The 17575-nt window shown below is 38.2% G+C and overlaps 1 protein-coding gene across 5 annotated transcripts in view; it reads right to left on the reverse strand.

The window, feature by feature from the left end:
- Nucleotides 1–17575, reverse strand: part of REV3L (REV3 like, DNA directed polymerase zeta catalytic subunit) — a 189390-nt gene that overhangs the window by 19228 nt on the left and 152587 nt on the right. For 4 of the 5 annotated variants that reach the window (XM_015137570.3, XM_077999288.1, XM_028847040.2 and 1 more), the window contains 4 exons: nt 17214–17458; nt 15774–15882; nt 13627–13833; nt 6865–6974 (listed from right to left, as the gene is read on the reverse strand). In XM_015137570.3, coding sequence (XP_014993056.3) covers nt 6865–6974; nt 13627–13833; nt 15774–15882; nt 17214–17458 — 671 coding nt within the window. Of the gene's footprint in view, nt 1–6864; nt 6975–13626; nt 13834–14284; nt 14412–15773; nt 15883–17213; nt 17459–17575 lie in introns of all 5 variants that reach the window. The other variant, XR_013416164.1, reaches the window with a different exon arrangement.

Raw genomic sequence — 17575 nt, forward strand, 5'->3', positions numbered from 1 at the left:
TAGCCAGGCATGGGGGCGGGTGCCTGTAGTCCCAGCTACTCCAGAGGCTGAGGCAGGAGAATGGCATGAACCTGGGAGGCGGAGCTTGCAGTCAGCCGAGATTGCACCACTGCACTCTAGCCTGGGCGACAGAGCAAGACTCAGTCTCAAAAAAAAAAAAAAAAAAAAAAAAGACAGACATTGGCCAGGCGCCGTGGCTCACACCTATAATACCAGCACTTTGGGAGGCTGAGGCAGGTGGATCACCTGAGGTCAGGATTTTGAGACCAGCCTGGCCAACATGGCGAAATCCCATCTCTACTAAAAAAAATACAAAAGTTAGCCGACGTGGTGGTGTGCTCCTGTAGTCCCAGTTACTTGGGAGGCTGAGGTGGGAGAATTGCTTGAACCTGGGAGGTGGAGGCTTCAGTGAGCCGAGATTGCACCATTGCACTCCAGTCTGGGTGACAGAGTGAGACTCTGTCTCAAAAAACAAAACAAAACAAAAAAAACAACAAAAAAACAAAAGACATATATTCTGTAATGTATGTTAACTGAAAAGCAGTTAAAAAAACATAAAAAGACACAAGGAAGAAAATCAACATCTGTAATCATGTCGTACAGAAAAAAGACATTACAAAGACGTGTATATCTGTAAATCTTTTCATTTGCTATAATGGATCATATTATTTGGTAATGAGTAATATTGAATTATATGAATAAGAAATACCAATACAAAATATACTCAAAATACCAATACTAAATATACTCAAAAATAACTGACAAAATGCATCTATTTTTCTATTTCAGTATATACTACAACCTGACCACCAACAGAAGTAATGGTTAATAAATATTTAAGTAAGATAGACTATAAAGTTCATCTTCACTTATATTTCTAGTGAAAAGACATTAAATAGTGGAAATGGATGATATCTTGAAATATGACTTTAAGATTCTTGTTTCTAGCCATATAAACCAATCTCATATTTCTGAAGTGTTTTTATACTGGATTTTTAAGTCCCATTTTGGATGGTTTATTTGGAAAAAGTTTCTGCTAATATTGGAGACAGTACTTGCCTGAGAGCCTATATGAAAAATTAAAAGAAAGGAAAAAAGTAGTTTACTCAACACTACTAAGTCTTTAAAATAAATATTGTCTCAATCTGAATTAATTTTAACATTCACTAAGGTAGAACAAAAATGCCTTAGTTAATTAGACCTTCAATCTAGGCTATACTTTGAACCATCTGAAGGTTTTTGTAGTTTCTTTATAGGCCATCTGATACTCATTTATACCAATACTATCTGATTTTAATTTTTTTTTTTTAAGAGGCAGGGTCTCATTCTATTATTGAGGCTGAAGTGCAGTGGCATAATCATTGGTTACTGCAGCCTCGACCTCCCTGTACTCCTTTGCAATCATTTTTCAGTCTATTCCTGGCCCCAGGTTCAATACATAAGACTTGCTTTCTGTTACAATAGGTTTTTTCCAAGAATTTTATATAAATGGGCTGGGTGTAGTAGCTTTTGCCTGTAATCCCAGCAACTCCGGAGGCTGAAGTGGAAGGACTGCTTGAGGCCAGGAGTTTGAGATGGGCCTGGGCAATAGTGAGACCCTGTAAGTAAATAAACAAAAATTTTACATAAATGAAAGTATATGGTATATACTCTTTTATATCTGTCTTCTTTTACTCAGCATATTTTGAGATTCATCCATGGTGTCAAAATAACAGCAACTGGTTTGTTTCCATTGTTGAGTAGTATTCCACTGTATGGATATACCACAATTTGCTTATCCAATCACTCACTGATAGACATTTAGATATTTTGCAGTTTTGGACTATTACAAACAAAGCTCCAATGAAGAACTGTACACAAGTTTTTATATGGACATAGGTTTTCCTTTTCCTTTTTCGTTTTTGAGACGGAGTCTCGCTCTGTCACCCAGACTGGAGTGCAGTGGCGCGATCTCGGCTCACTGAAAGCTCCACCTCCCAGGTTCACGCCATTCTCCTGCCTCAGCCTCCCGAGTAGCTGGGACTACAGGGGCCCACCACCATGCCAGGCTAATTTTTTGTATTTTTAGTAGAAACAGGGTTTCACTGTGTTAGCCAGGATGGTCTCGATCTCCTGACCTCATGATCCACCTGTCTTGGCCTCTCAAAGTGCTGGGGTTACAGGTGTGAGCCATCACGCCCGGCCAGGTTTTCTTTTTTCTAAGATAAGCATAAAGGAGTGGAATTGCTGGGTCATATGCTAAGGGTATGTTGAACTTCACGTGCAACTGCCAAACTGTTTTTATGTAAGATTATTATTCTTAAAATGTTCAGATGCAATGATGAGTGCAACATTTTTTTTTTTCCTCTTGTTGCCTAGGCTGGAGTGCAATAGAGCGATCTCAGCTCACCGAAACCTCCGCCTCCCAAGTTCAAGCGATTCTCCTGCCTCAACTCCCCGAGTAGGTGGGATTACAGGCATGCGCCACCACACCCGGCTAACTTTGTATTTTTAGTAGAGACAGGGTTTCTCCTTGTTGGTCAGGCTGGTCTCGACCTCCCGACCTCTGGTTATCTGCCCAAAGTGCTGGGATTATAGGCATGAGCCACTGTGCCCGGCCATATGCAACATTTAAAATCAGTGGACACACACATATTTCTATACAGTTTTATAATAGGCAAAACTAAGCTATGGTAATAAAAATCAGGTAAGTGGTTGTCTAGGGCATGGAGTGAGGGTGAGGGATACACTGTAAAGGGAGAATGAGAAAACTTTTTACGGTGATAAAAAGTGTTCTATATCTTGACTGGCATGGTAGCTGGTAACTTGGGCCTATACATTTTTATATTTTATTACATAATATTATACATGTTAAAAATTATAATTCCATAAAAATGATAAAGGTATATATACTTCACATCTTAAAAGTTATTATTGGCCAGGTGCGGTGGCTCATGCCTGTAATCCCAGCACTTTGGGAGGCCGAGGTGGGTGGATCACGAGGTCAGGAGTTCAAGACCAGTCTGGCCAACACGGTGAAACCCCATCTCTACTAAAAAAACAAAAATTAGCTGGGTATGGTGGCGCATGCCTGTAGTCCCAGTTATTCGGGAGGATGAGGCAAGAAAATTACTTGAACCCGGGAGGTGGAGGTTGCAGTGAGCCGAGATTGTGCCACTGTGCTCCAGCTTGGGCAACAGAGACTTTAAAAAAAAAAAAGTTATTACTATAGGGTCTATATTTGAGACTTTACCCAGTAATGTGAGTTTGTTTGAATCCATCTAAGCTGTTTTGGCCACTTTGATTTGGAGCTAAGCTTCAAGAAGGCTGGACAGAATGAAGTTTTTGTCATGTGACAGAATGGAAGTGACTAGCCTACAATAAGAAACACTGTTTTAAAATGAGTTTCTACTCCTGTAATCCCAGCACTTTGGGAGGCTGAGGCGGGCGGATCACGAGGTCAGGAGATTGAGACCATCCTGGCTAACATGGTGAAACCCCGTCTCTACTAAATACACAAAAAATTAGCCGGGCATGGTGGCAGCCGCCTGTAGTCCCAGCTACTTGGGAGGCTGAGGTAGGAGAACAGCATGAACCCCGGAGGTGGAGCTTGCAGTGAGCCAAGATCGCGCTACTGCACTCCAGCCTGGGGGCAGAGCGAGACTCCGTCTCAAAAAAATGGAGAGAGCAATCACTCCTCCGGTGATAACTTGTCTCGGCCTCCCAAAGTGCAGGGATTACAGGTGTGAGCCACCGCCCCGGCCTTTTTCTACTAGGTTGCCAGGGGCTGGGAAAGGTACTGTGTATGTGTGGGGAAGTGCGGATGGTTAATGGGTACAAAAATATAGTTAGAATAAGACCTAGTATTTGATAGCACAACAGAGCGATTACAGTCAACAATAATTTATTGTACATTTAAGAATAACTAAAAAGTATAATTGGAATGTCATCATAATTGGAAGGTCATTTGCCTTCATCTATCAGATTTCCTTCATTTTGATGAAGAGGTAACTAAGCCTCAGAGAGGCAAAATGACTTATTAATGGCTATGCCATCATCTAGGAGTATAATTAGAAAGAGAATCCAGGTCTCCTCACTCACAGTTGGGAACTCTTTTTTTTTCTGAGATGGAGTTTCACTCTGTTGCCCAGGCTGGAGTGCAGTGGCGCGATTTTGGCTCACTGCAACCTCCACTTTCCACGTTCAAACGATTCTCCTGCCTCAGCCTCCTGAGTAGCTAGGATTATAGGCATGTACCACCACACTCAGCTAATTTTTTAAATTTTTAGTAGAGAGGGGGTTTCATCACGTTGGCCAGGCTGATCTTGAACTCCTGACCTCAGGTGATCCACCTGTCTCGGCCTCCCAAAGTGCGGGGATTACAGGTGTGAGCCACCACGCCGGCCTTTTTTTTTTTCTTTTGAGACACAGTTTCACTGTTGTTGCCCAGGCTGGAGTGCAACGGTGCAATCTTGGCTCACCGCAACTTCTGCCTCCTGGGTTCTAGCAATTCTCCTGCCTCAGCCTCCTGAGTAACTGGGATTATAGGCATGCACCACCACACCCAGCTAATTTTGTATTTTTAGTAGAGATGGGGTTTCCCCATATGGTCAGGCTGGTCTCAAACTCCTGACCTCAGGTGATCTGCCCGCCTTAGCCTACCAAAGTGCTGGCATTATAGGCGTGAGCGACTGCGCCCAGCCAGGAACTCTTTTGCACTCCACCAAATATTACCTATTATCCCAAGAGCAGTGTTTCTCAACCTTTCATCGTTGTCCTTCCAAGGCAAATAAATAAATAAATTTAAATTATATTTAACAAGAGAAAGTAATTACTAAGGAGTAAAATATTGTTGGCCCACTGTGGGGCCAAAAACTATGGTACATTTTTTTTGGCCCCCTTCAAGAACTTACTTGTATTCTGCCAGGGTGACACTGTTGTGAACTGCCCTCATACAGATGTCACTAAACATTTAGGTTTCTTGTTTTTGAGACAGGGTCTCATTCTGTCACCCAGGCTGGAGTGCAGTGGCATGATCATGGTTGACTACAGCCTTGAACTCCCGGGTTCAAGCGATCTTCCTACCTCACAGCCTCCCAAGTAGCTAGGAGTACAGGTGCACACCACCATGGCTGGCTGATTTTTAAATTTTTTGTAGAGACAGGGTTGCACTTTGTTGCCCAAGCTGGTCTTGAACTTCTGGGCTCAAGCAATCCGCCTGCCTTGGCCTCCCAAAGTGCCAGAATTTCAAGCATGAGTCAGCATGCCTGGACAATGTTTGTTGAATGTATCAGGTAGTGAATAGTGATCAAAAGTTTTAATGACATTGCAAGTAAATTTCCTTTGACTGGAATCATATAATAACTATAAAATCTGATGTAGAGAGAAAGCATCAGTTAGGAATCAAAACACTGAATATCAATTCATGGCTCTTTACTGACTGCTTGCAAGATCTTAAATTTCTTATCTTAGGGAAATTTGTTCTTAATAAGCATCATTTGAGGCACATTCTAAGATCTCCCAATAGTATGAAAACTGCTGGCCTAAATAATATCAAAATCCCTTCCGGCTCTGACATTCTGTTATTTTTTGTAGCTTGACTTCTTATAGATCTTAAAGGGTAAATAATGTAACTACAATCAGAATCATGCTGACTTCTGAATGCTGTCAACAACATGGATAGCCTCTGAATTAAAATCAATAAGTTAAAGGATTAACATTTTTCCCTAAATATTTTTTAAGTTCTGCTAACAAATGCAGAGCTTATTTTATTAACTCTTATTTTGCTAGAATACCCAGCAGAAGTAGTTTCACAGAACAGTAAAATAACCAAAGCCAAACTAAGAAGTGGCTTTTTATGAGGAACAGGAGAGAATATGGATAATTAGGGCCTGGATAATTTGAAACTATCCCCACCTGCTGGTAATGAAACAGCTGCTCTATGAGGCAAAGTCTCATTCAGCATTAATATGATTATGCTGTCTGTATGAACATTTTAAAGAACTGGATAAGATTAAATGCTATTCAAAGATTACTTATAAGCTATTTAATGATTAGAAGCATTATCTCCTATTGCTCTGTTGGACTGTAAAGAGATCAGAGGTCTTGAGGCAGGTGCTCTTAGCATGTTCACACCGTGACTCTAAGTCCCCAACAGGGAAAAAATTTCACTGTAAGAAATGTGCATAGTGCCTACATTCTAGAAGAATTTCAATAAGCCATGCAAAAAAGATGTTACATAAATAACTGAAACCTGAAAATTATCACAGCAAACAAGGAAGCATGCAAGCTGGTGTTAATAACTTACATTATTAATAATGTGCCTTCAAATGCAGGCACATTATTTGCCAATCCATAAATAATGGGCTTGAGTAAGTCTGTGGACCCTCTGGAGTCAAATGGAAAACTGCATTTGCCTATATGCACTTCTCTTAGAAGGTCAACATATTCTGGGGCTGAGTGGTAAGTTAACCACTCACGGTTCTGGCAATTGCCCTTCAAAAACAGTTTAATTATTTTAAGATATACACTTAAATTCAGAGAGTTGCAGCTATATTAGAGGAATTATTCACATTAAAAGTAGTTTCTTTAAATAAACTAGACTCCTGCGTACACAGTTAGTTTACAGATCACTATCTACTTGGCTAAGAGCTACCTGGAGTGAAGCCATAGGAATCTTCACAGTTTGTGGCTCAGGACACAAACTGTCTCTTATGATCATATCTGGTAAATCAGGATCTGTGTTAACTCTGATCATGAGATCGTAAGGACTGGAAAGGACTCAGAACTCTATTTTTAGAAAGGATTCCTGTAAGCCATTTTAAACACTGAAATGAAGATGTGGACAGATGCAAAAAGACAACCACAAAACCAAAAACCCATTACCTGTCAGTATCGCCATATACAACCCTAGCCCCCCATTTCTTGGTATCATTCACCAGTTTAATAGCTCGTTCCAAGGTCTCTCTGGCTTTGTGAACAATACTATCGCCAACCTGTTGGTACAAACACATTGGAAATAATTTCTTAACATAGCTCAGTGTAAGTCAACAGACTTTAACATATAATACATTTAATTACTAAATATTTCCAGAAACGAAACAAGGAGAAAAGAACTTAAAAAAGAAATCAATGCATCATTCTTTCTCCAAGTACTCAAGAAGAAACTGAGGTGAAGAATTTGAAAGGACCAATCGATGTGCAGACTTGTCTTTGAGTGTAACAGTAAGTGGACTGCACTTGTTACAAGGTACACAGCTACACTGGATTCTTGGAAGAATAATTCTTGTTTATTCAAGTTCTTTTTTTTTTTTTTTTCCTGAGGAGTCTCACTCTGTCACCCAGGCTGGAGTGCAGTGGCGTGATCTCGGCTCAGTGCAACCTCTGCCTCTTGGGTTCAAGCGATTCTCTTGCCTCAGCCTCCTGAGTAGCTAGGACTACAGGCGCACACCACCATACCCAGTTAATTTTTCTATTTTTTTTAGTAGAGACGGGGTTTCACCATATTGGCCAGGCTAGTCTCGAACTCTTGACCTCGTGATCCGCCCACCTCGGCCTCCCAAAGTACTGGGATTACAGGTGTGAGCCACTGTGCCCGAACTATTCAAGAACTTTCTTATGTGCCCTTACAGCTCATTAGGCAAAAAAGCATTCTTTGTGGGTGCATGAGTATACATACGTGTATCTCTCAAAATTTTTCTGTTGAACTGTTGATGACAATGTTTCTCAATATCATTAAAGTTAATGCTGAACTTCAATCTTGTGACTAGTTATACAAGGAAAAATGTATCTAATTATATGATGGGAAATATATTAAAAGTGTTCAATTTAAATTAAATAGGTAGATATATATCTAGGAAGGTTTTTTCCATTTGTGATTAGTGAATTTTAACAGTGACCATGGCATGAATTTACAAAACAAGTAGATGCTGGGCCTTGACAAATATGAAAAGCATGCTAATGAGATTTACAGTTAAGTAAAGAGACTATATAACAATGCTGTTTTATTTATTAAACTAATTGAAGCTAAGAGTGGGAAAAGTTGTCATTCAACATAAAACATAAATGGAGCATTCCCTTTACAATTTTAAAATGCAAACTGCACATTTTTTGTTTTTTTTGTGTTAAGAAGCAAACAATAGCAATAATGATCCTTCTCCCTTTACTGTAAAACTTGAATTACTAAATGTAGGATTGAATAGTATTTAAAAGGCTGTTTAAAGTTGCATTACAAAGGACATATTAGGTATATGAACAAGGGAATAAATAATAAAACTGGTAGAAATGAGTTGGGATTTATTTATTTATTCTGATTTATTTATTTATTTTGAAACAGAGTCTCGTTCTGTCGCCCAGGCTGGAGTGCAGTGGTGTGATCTTGGCTCACTGCAACCTCTGCCTCCTGGGTTCAAGCAATTCTCATGCCTCAGTCTCCTGAGTAGCTGGGATTATAGGCGTGCGCCACCCTGCCCTGCTATTTTTCATATTTTTAGTAGATGGGGTTTGCCATGATGGCCAGGCTGGTCTTGAACTCCTGGCCTCAAATGATCTACCTGCCTCAGCCTCCCAAAGTGTTGGAATTACAGGTGTGAGCCACCACGCCTGGCCTTGGGTTTTAAATTAAGATTATGAATTCTGCTGAGACCTCTAGTACAATAGAAAATCTTGAGAATGTAAACTATAACTTAATACATTACAAAAATCATGTTATCTAATGGAAACTCAAATTGAATAAAATGTTCTGTTACCTGCCGCCACTTTCAAACAAGGTCAACTTTTATTTTATTTTATTTTATTTATTTATTTATTTATTCATTTGAGATGGAGTCTTGCTCTGTCGCTCAGGCTGGAGTGCAGTGGCGCGATCTGGGCTCACTGCAAGCTCCGCCTCCTGGGTTCACACCATTCTGCTGCCTCAGCCTCCCGAGTAGCTGGGACTAAAGGTGCCCGCCACCACGCCCGGCTAATTTTTTTGTATTTTAGTAGAGGTGGGGTTTCACTGTGTTAGTAAGGATGGTCTCGATCTCCTGACCTCGTGATCCGCCCGCCTTGGCCTCCCAAAGTGCTGGAATTACAGGCCACTGTGCCCGGACAAGGTCAACTTTTAAATATGTGAGGACAAAGAGTTGCATGAGCAAGCCATCTTAGCGTCAAAGTCAAATACACTTCTGAAATATATACTTACAAGTAAGTATATACTTGTACATATACATAGCGGTCTTAAATGTCTGCCTAATGCTCTTACTCTGACCCATTAAAGTTATACCCAAAAGAGTCAGAACTCTGCAGTTACCCCTGAAGACCATGTAGTAAGAATTCAGCAGCACTAGAGTGAGGGGGAGGTGGAAGAGGGAAGGAGAAGTAATTAAATTAACAGATTCTGCTACTTTATGGTAAGGTTCCTAACCTGAAAAGCATTACTTCATTAAAGGGCTAAGAGAGGATTTAAAAGAGGAAAAGAAATGGTTTCACAATTTAGGCCATGACTGGGGATGCTCAAAAGTTAATAAAAACAAATTTTTTTAAGTAAAAATTAATTTTCTGAAGAGACATAAAAAGAAATAAAGTTCAATTTTTAAAAAGGCACAAATATACCTTTATCATAAATATGAATGACCAATAGTTTAGTAGAAAACTGTCAACATACAAAAATTTTAATTTATGAAGTCCAACTAAGACAGAGGCATTAACCTCCACTATTAGCTACTTTATTCTCCATATTCTCTTCATAGGAATTTTTGCTGACAAAGTCTTGTCTTTCTCTATGATAGTACTGAGACAGAGACATTAACCTCCAACTATTAGCTACATTTATTTATTCTCCATATTCTCCTTATATGCTTACAAAATCTTATCTTTCTCTATGACAGTCCAGGTCTGCACTTTTTTGATTATGTGTTCTCTGAAGGAAAGCAGGAGACCACAGACAGTAATCCATTCGCCTCCCGCTTTTAAAGGTTTTAATTATTCTGGATAGATAACTTGTATATATATGTATATGTTGTACATATGATGTACACAGGCAGACAGTGTGTAATGATCAAATCAGGGTAACTGGGATACCCATCACCTCAAGCACTTATCATTTATTTGTGTTAGACATTTCAATTCCATTCTTTTAGTTATTTAAAAATATACAATAAGTTGCAGTTCACTATACTCTACTGTGCTACCAAATACTAGATTTTATTCATTCTAATTGTATTTTTGTACTCATTAATCATTTCCACTTTATCTCCCTCCTTCCCCACTTCACAGCCTCTGGCAACCATCATTCTACTCTCTATCTCCATGAGTTCACTAATTTTTTTTAGTTTCCACATGAGTAAGAACATGTGATATTTGTCTTTCTCTGTCTAGCTTATTTCACTTAGCATAATGTCCTTCAGTTCCATCCGTGTTTTGCAAATGACAGGATTTTATTCTTTTTTAGGGCTGATTACTGGACAAATGGGATCACATAAAGCTAAAAACCTTCTGCACAGTAAAGGAAATAATCAACAAAGTGAAGAGACAACCCACAGAATGGGAGAAAATATCTGCAAACCACCCATCTGACGTGGGATTAATAACCAGAATACGTAAGGAACTTAAACAACTCAGTAGGGAAAAAAAACCAAATAATTAGATTAAAAATGCACAAAAGGTCTGAACAGACATTTCTCAAAAGATGACAAATGACTAATATTACTAATCAGAGAAATTCAAATCAAAATTATAATGAGATGTCTTCTCACTCCAGCTAAAATGGCTTTTATCCAAAAAACAGGCAATAACGAATGCTGGCAAGGATGTGGAGAAAGGGGAACCCACTGTTAGTGGGAATGTAAATTAGTAGAGTCACTATGTAGAACAATATGGAGGTGCCGCAAAAATCTAAAAATAGAACTACCATATGATCCAGATATCCCACTCCTGGGTATACATCCAAAAAAAAAAAAAAAAAAAAAAAGGACATTGGGACATTGAATAGATATCTGCACTCCCATATTTACTGCAGCACTATTCACAATAGCAGTCAAGATATGGAAGCAACCTAAGTGTCCATCAACGGGTGAATGGATAAAGGAAATGCCATATTATGTGTACAATAGAATATCATACAGCCATAAAAAAGAATGAAGCCATCTGCCCTTTAAAAAAAAAAAGTGGCTGATACCTTCCATTGTTACTTGATTGGTGCTAACTTTTCACTTATTCATAAGAGGCTCTTTCTGTGATTTTTAGCTGCTTTTTCCACTCATGATTTCACCTAGAAGTTAACACTGTATTGTTGTGAAGTTAGCATATGATGAGGGGCCAAATGCATGCTTGCAGTCATTAACCTGAGAATAGCTGAGAAGACCAGGGTCAAGGAAGCAGGTATTGCTTGGCAGTCTGAGTTCATCATGCAAAGCAGGAACGTACTCCCTGGTGAAACTCTATTCCTAAACTTCCACTGCTAGTTCAAAAATCCTCCCAAATTCTGGTTATTCTAGAGTTACAGTATTTACATATTTTTAAAATAGTATTTCTGCATTGTTTTATTACTAAAATACATTAATAAACACTTTTAAAACTGAGAGGTGGGAAGAAATTAGGGAAATGTGGAAATGGCCCCTAAGAAAGGATTTGGGACAAGCATGTGGTTAAGCCACTGCACTCTAGCCTGGGCGACAAAGCAAGACCCTGTTTCAAAAAAAAAAAAAAAAAAAAGGATATCTTTTGGTTTTCCATTAGTAATACCATTTCCATTTTTTTTCTGCTAGATCATATCGATCAGTGCTTTTCAAATGTATTAATATGAACCCTCAGGACTAACAAAGTATTTTTTATCTCACCTAAAAGTATACAAATATAAACCTAGATACAAACTTTTATTGCTTACAGCCTTTACAGTGCAACCATAAAAAAATTTATACAGCACAAAATCATATTACTGTACCAAAATATTCAAGTTAACAATATTAAGTTTTCACTAGAGATGGTATTTTGCTGCTTTCAATGTGAATATGCCACTCCTGCCTTGCTCATGTTTTTGGAGTTCATTTTGCCTACTGTGAGCTGTGTGAAGACTTTATGCTTTCTTTGTTTTTCTCTTACTGAACTAATGCAAATATGATATACCACAATGTCCTCTGGCCTTCATTTGGCACGAAAAGATCACAATATAACAAGCTATTCTGTTCTTTTCTCACTCAGCAGTATATTATTATATTACCCTGTCACACTATATTGTATTTGTATCAAATAAACACCTTAACTTAGTAAATAGGAAATTAAGTCTTATTCTATGAAAAATGTCTTTCAGCTGTCACTCATCACTGCAAAAAAGGTTCTGCTTTATATCTACTGGTATACTAGTAAATATGGAATGATTGTTGTTTATTCTGACTTAAAACATTTTTTTTAGTTTTCAATTTTATGTATTAATAGAGGCAAGGGCTCACTATGTTGCTTAGGCTAGTCTTGAACTCCTGGGCTCAAGCAATCCTCCTACCTCAGACTCCTGAGTTGTTGGGATCACGAGTGTGAACCACCACACTTGGCTAATTGTGACATTTGGACAAGCCAATATAACTATAATCAGATCTCTTGTCAATACATAAAATGAATTATGCACTACCAAGGTTGTTGTAAAAACTGCTACAAAGGTGGCACTGAAATTTCATGCTAATAGAAAGTTAAAGTATAGTTATGAAGATAATGCAGAAATATGTGTATGCTAATTTCTAAAATGATCATTGGAATAAAGACACCGAGATACAGAGAAAAGTCACAGATCCCCAAGAATATGTACATATTGAGGCTTGGTATGAGAAAAACTGATCCTATGTCATAGAAATGAAATGGTTTATTAAAGTTTTAAAACAAAATGAAATGCTTGAATGAACAGGGCATTCATTTAATGCTGCTTTAGTCTCTCTCTTTTTTTTGACACAGGGTCTTGTTCTGTCACCCAGGCTGGAATGCAGTGGTGCAATTATGGCTCACTGCAACCTTGACTTCCAAGGCTCTAGTGACCCTCCCATCTCAGCCTCCCAAGTAACTGGAACCACAGGCACATAACACTATGCCCGGCTAATTTTTGCATTTTTGGTTAGAGATGGGGTTTCACCATGTTGCCCAGGCTGGTCTCAAACTCCTGAGCTCAAGTAATCTACGTGCCTTGGCCTCCCAAAGTGTTGGGGTTATAGGTGTGAGCCACTTTTTTGAGACCAAGTCTTGTTCTGTCACCCAGGCTGGAGTGCGATCTTGGCTCACTGCAACCTCTGCCTCCTGGATTCAAGTGATTATCCTGCCTCAACCTCTTGAATAACTGGGATTACAGGTGTCCACAACCACACCCAGCTAATTTTTGTGTTTTTAGTAGAGACCGTGTTTCACCATGTTGGCCACGCTGGTCGCGACTCCTGACCTCGTGATCCGCCCGCCTCGGCGTCCCAAAGTGTTGGGATTACATGTGTGAGCCACCATGCCTGGCCTTTTTTTTTTCTTTTTAAAAAGAGATGAGGTCTCACTGTGTTGTCCAGGCAGGATTCAACTCTGGGCTGAAGCCCCCCATACCACACCTTAGCTTCCAAAGTAACTGGGAATACAAGGTGAGTGCCACTGTGCCTCGCTATATTTTAGTCTCTTTTGAAAAAACTACAGATTTGTATCACTTACTTCAATGCATGGCATTCTCCCAGAAAAATTAGCAGCTGTATAGCCAAATGTGACATTTGCTATCAGCTTAAGTCCCAACTGACGTGCATCAAGCATTCGTGACAGGGCTCTGTCTTGCTTGTAAGCCTTCATTGACTGCTTCACCATAAATCTAGTCTTCAAAATTTCTTCAAGCATTCTTGGTAGTACACCTTTTCTTACTGAAGGCTATCATAAAGAAAAAAAAAATGTTTAAAACCCCTCAAACATTATAGATTTATATAATTAAGAAGGAAGCATAAAATATAATAATGGCCAACTGTCATGAATTGAAACATGCTAACAATAGAGTGACCATAGTATTAGTGGCCGTCAATATAAAATCATCACATTTTATTTCTTGGAAGAGTATTTTTCTCCTAAATGGTTCCTGCAATGTTTATAAATCTAATAGAGCACTTCCATGTGAGTTCAGAGACCTCCAGGGAGGAGGATGTCAACTAGTGCATAAGTGACCATACAACAAGTTCAGAGGGAAATTTTGTTCAAAACTTTGACAGAAACCCCCATTCTTTCAAAACGACAGATGGGACTTGTATCACTCATAACCAACTCAGTTTTTAAAGATCTCATCCTAATGACCCCACACAGAAATCTGCATGGAACTCCATTTATCTACCTTGGAAGAATGATGAGCTGGGTTGACTCTGCTGACATTCAAACCTGCAGTTCCAGGGACTCTAGGTATTTCAAATCTGATGCTTAGACCACTAAGCCATCCCCTCCGGCCTATATTTATTAGCAATCTGGAAGAGGGGATGAATAGTGAGGTGATAAAATTTGTTGATGCCAAAAAAAAAAAAATCATTTGTATTAATCAAGACTAGGGAGAATTTATGAGAACTCCAGTAGGAATGAAAACCACAAAACAGTATTAACTTTGATGATGATTCACAGACACGTGCAAGGTAATGCATGTCGGACCTAGCAACCAAAATCTCAGGTATAGGATCATCACACACCTGAATATTTAAAAAATCCTATTTTTATTAAGCTTTACACACTGGGTCCAAAAGTAGACGCAAGTTTTAAAAAAAGCTGTTAAAGGGAGATAATAAGCTGCCAGATATGCGACAATGAGAACATATTCTAACCTCTAATTCATTTGGTGTACATTTTGAAGCAGCCACAATGTTTTAAGACATAAGATAAAAAGAACAGGGACCAAATTTGCAGAAATGTGATGTGAAAACTGATTTTTATATAAAGACCCATTTAATTAAAAAAAAATCTATTTCCATTTCTCCAAGTAGATCTCATCTACATCAGTCCCTAGAAATACTACATTTTAAAATTTTCCAAAAAGAAACATACCATGAACTCTTCGGTTAAAATTTTCTTCATCTACATTGCTAATTTTAGTTTAGCATTCCCTCTTACTGATAGAGAATGATGCCACTTTTGATATAGTACACCAGAATGAATTTGAGGGCTGGTGGGGTCCCCTCTACCATCAACCACTCTACTGTCTCATGATTCTAGTACAGACTCACTGCTAAGAAAATAGAAAAGGAATGAAGTTGGCATATAAGAGGCAATATAATCTTTTAGATCTCTCTTATTTGTCTTTAATTTATAAAGTTTTCTTTTGTCTCTTTTGAGGGGAGATACAGGAGAGAAAAAAGGGATCCTATTTTCAGTTTGGGTATCTTCTTAAAAATATAATAAATAAGCCTATTACAGTATCATTAATTCTAAGATAGTCTTAATTTAAAATAATGTAGAAGAACAACTAGTAGCATCTACACATTAAAGAAATTTAAATCTCTGTAGGTAATATATTTTGACCATTAAGTTGCTATTTAAGTCGGCCTGGTTCTAATAAAGGGCAGAAGGTATAAGCGTATTGTTTATTTCTTTCAATATTTCATTAACTAAAATTTAACAATTTAAAGATTTAAAACCTAAATTCAAGAAAAATCAAGGTGACTGGTTTGTTCCTGAAGTGATTTCTTAGACGATTCTTGTATCTTTGACTTTTTGAGATAAAATATTCAAGCAAACTTGGTGTTTTTCTTTTCTATTATGTGCCAACAATATCTAAACCATTATCAGCTCTCCACAAGTTAAGCCATAGTTGTTATCTTTCATTTACAAGAGAGTATTACCTTGACAAAAGCTACTCCATTGGGGGACACTGTGATATCATGCCTAACTTGGTAAAGTAAATCTGGAGGTACTCTCAGAGAGGTACAGCCAAATTTGAACTCATCATACCTGTTAAGAAAGAGAATATTAAGCAAACACTTCCTCAAATCATAGAACAGAGATTTTAGGCAATTAAAAAAATATTTCTAACTCCATTAGAAATTCATTTTCAAACATCTAAACGTGAATTCATGTACTTAGTAATATGTTTATTTGCCTCATTACCAAAACAGTTTTTCAAATATTCACAATTTATTACAATAAACGTTTCTTAAATGGTACTATCCTAAAATTTATGGGTAAAATCTATACTGAAAACCAAATTTCAACATCTGATCATCTTATTTTATTTATTTTATTATTTTTTGAGATGGACTCTCGCTCTGTTGTCCAGGTTGGAGTGCAGTGGTGCGATCTTGGCTCACTGCAAGCTCTGCCTCCTGGGTTCATGCCATTCTCCTGCCTCAGCCTCCCGAGTAGCTGGGACTACAGGAACCCACCACCATGCCGGGCTAATTTTTTGCATTTTTAGTAGAAACAGGGTTTCACCGTGTTAGCCAGGATGGTCACAATCTCCTGATCTCGTGATCCGACTGCCTGAACCTCCCAAAGTGCTGGGATTACAGGCGTGAGCCACTGCGTGCGGCCCAATCATCTTATACTAAATTAAATAAAAATTTATTTTTATTGAACATCCCTGTGAACATATTTAAAGAGAAGAATTTAAACCTTAAATAGAAAGAGTGTAAATCTTGTAAATTTTCCAAATTCCTGTTTTTAATAAAAAGACAGGATTACCAATATAATTTCCACAGATGCTTTCTATGAAGGAGTACAGCATATACTAAAACCAACACATGGTCTCCAATACGCAAAAATCAATAAAAAGGAAGACTCCGTATTTCCTACAAATCAAGAAAAGCATCTAATCCTTTGAGAATTTAAAATGTTATTATCAGTTTATGAAATTTAATTTACATTAATCAATAAAACCTACCATTTAATTTTTAAAATCCTGGACTATTTATAAGAAAAATAAAGAGGCGGTCATAGTTGGAGTTACAAGATCATAATCCTCAAACTGTTCCACTGCAAGGTAATTTATATCAACAATTTAACTTTCATTTTAAGAGAGACCATAGTTACATATGGAGTGAAACAGTTGCAAGGCTGATCTATTCCCAATCCTCTTCATGAGTCATCCATCCATGAAGCTGGATTAATCAGACGGTGATCCATGTCAATTAGTAAGACAACTACAATGAATGGATTAGCTGGGATATAGCCCATTTATCTTGCCCATAGGGAAGGTGTCAAGAGCAAAGAGACACTCAGAAAGTGTCTAATTTTAGTAGGAAGTACAAAACACAACATTACTGTAAATGTGAAAAAAACCTTACTTTCCCAAGTTCTCCACATGGCCAAGGCAGGTGGAAAAGCAGTAGTTATATGCAATCACGATGGAAGGATAAAGTGATTGGAAATCCAAAACAAGAACAGAGTTGCTATAGAAGCGGGATTCAGGCTCCATAATTAGAGGAACACACTGTGGGGCTCTCATTTGGGATCTTTGCTGAACACTAGGTGTCACAGGAATATAGTTCATTGGTTTAGCAATACGCAACATCATTGATTCCACACGGTACTGTGGGGAGAAAGGGAGGTGAGAAGAGAAGAAACACAGTTTAAATACATTGGTAATTTGAATATACAATCATTTGAGGATAATCTGCTTTTCAGAATAAGACTGTATGACTTTTTT

This window comes from Macaca mulatta, chromosome 4 (genome assembly GCF_049350105.2).
Source record: "Macaca mulatta isolate MMU2019108-1 chromosome 4, T2T-MMU8v2.0, whole genome shotgun sequence".
NCBI lineage: Eukaryota > Metazoa > Chordata > Mammalia > Primates > Cercopithecidae > Macaca > Macaca mulatta.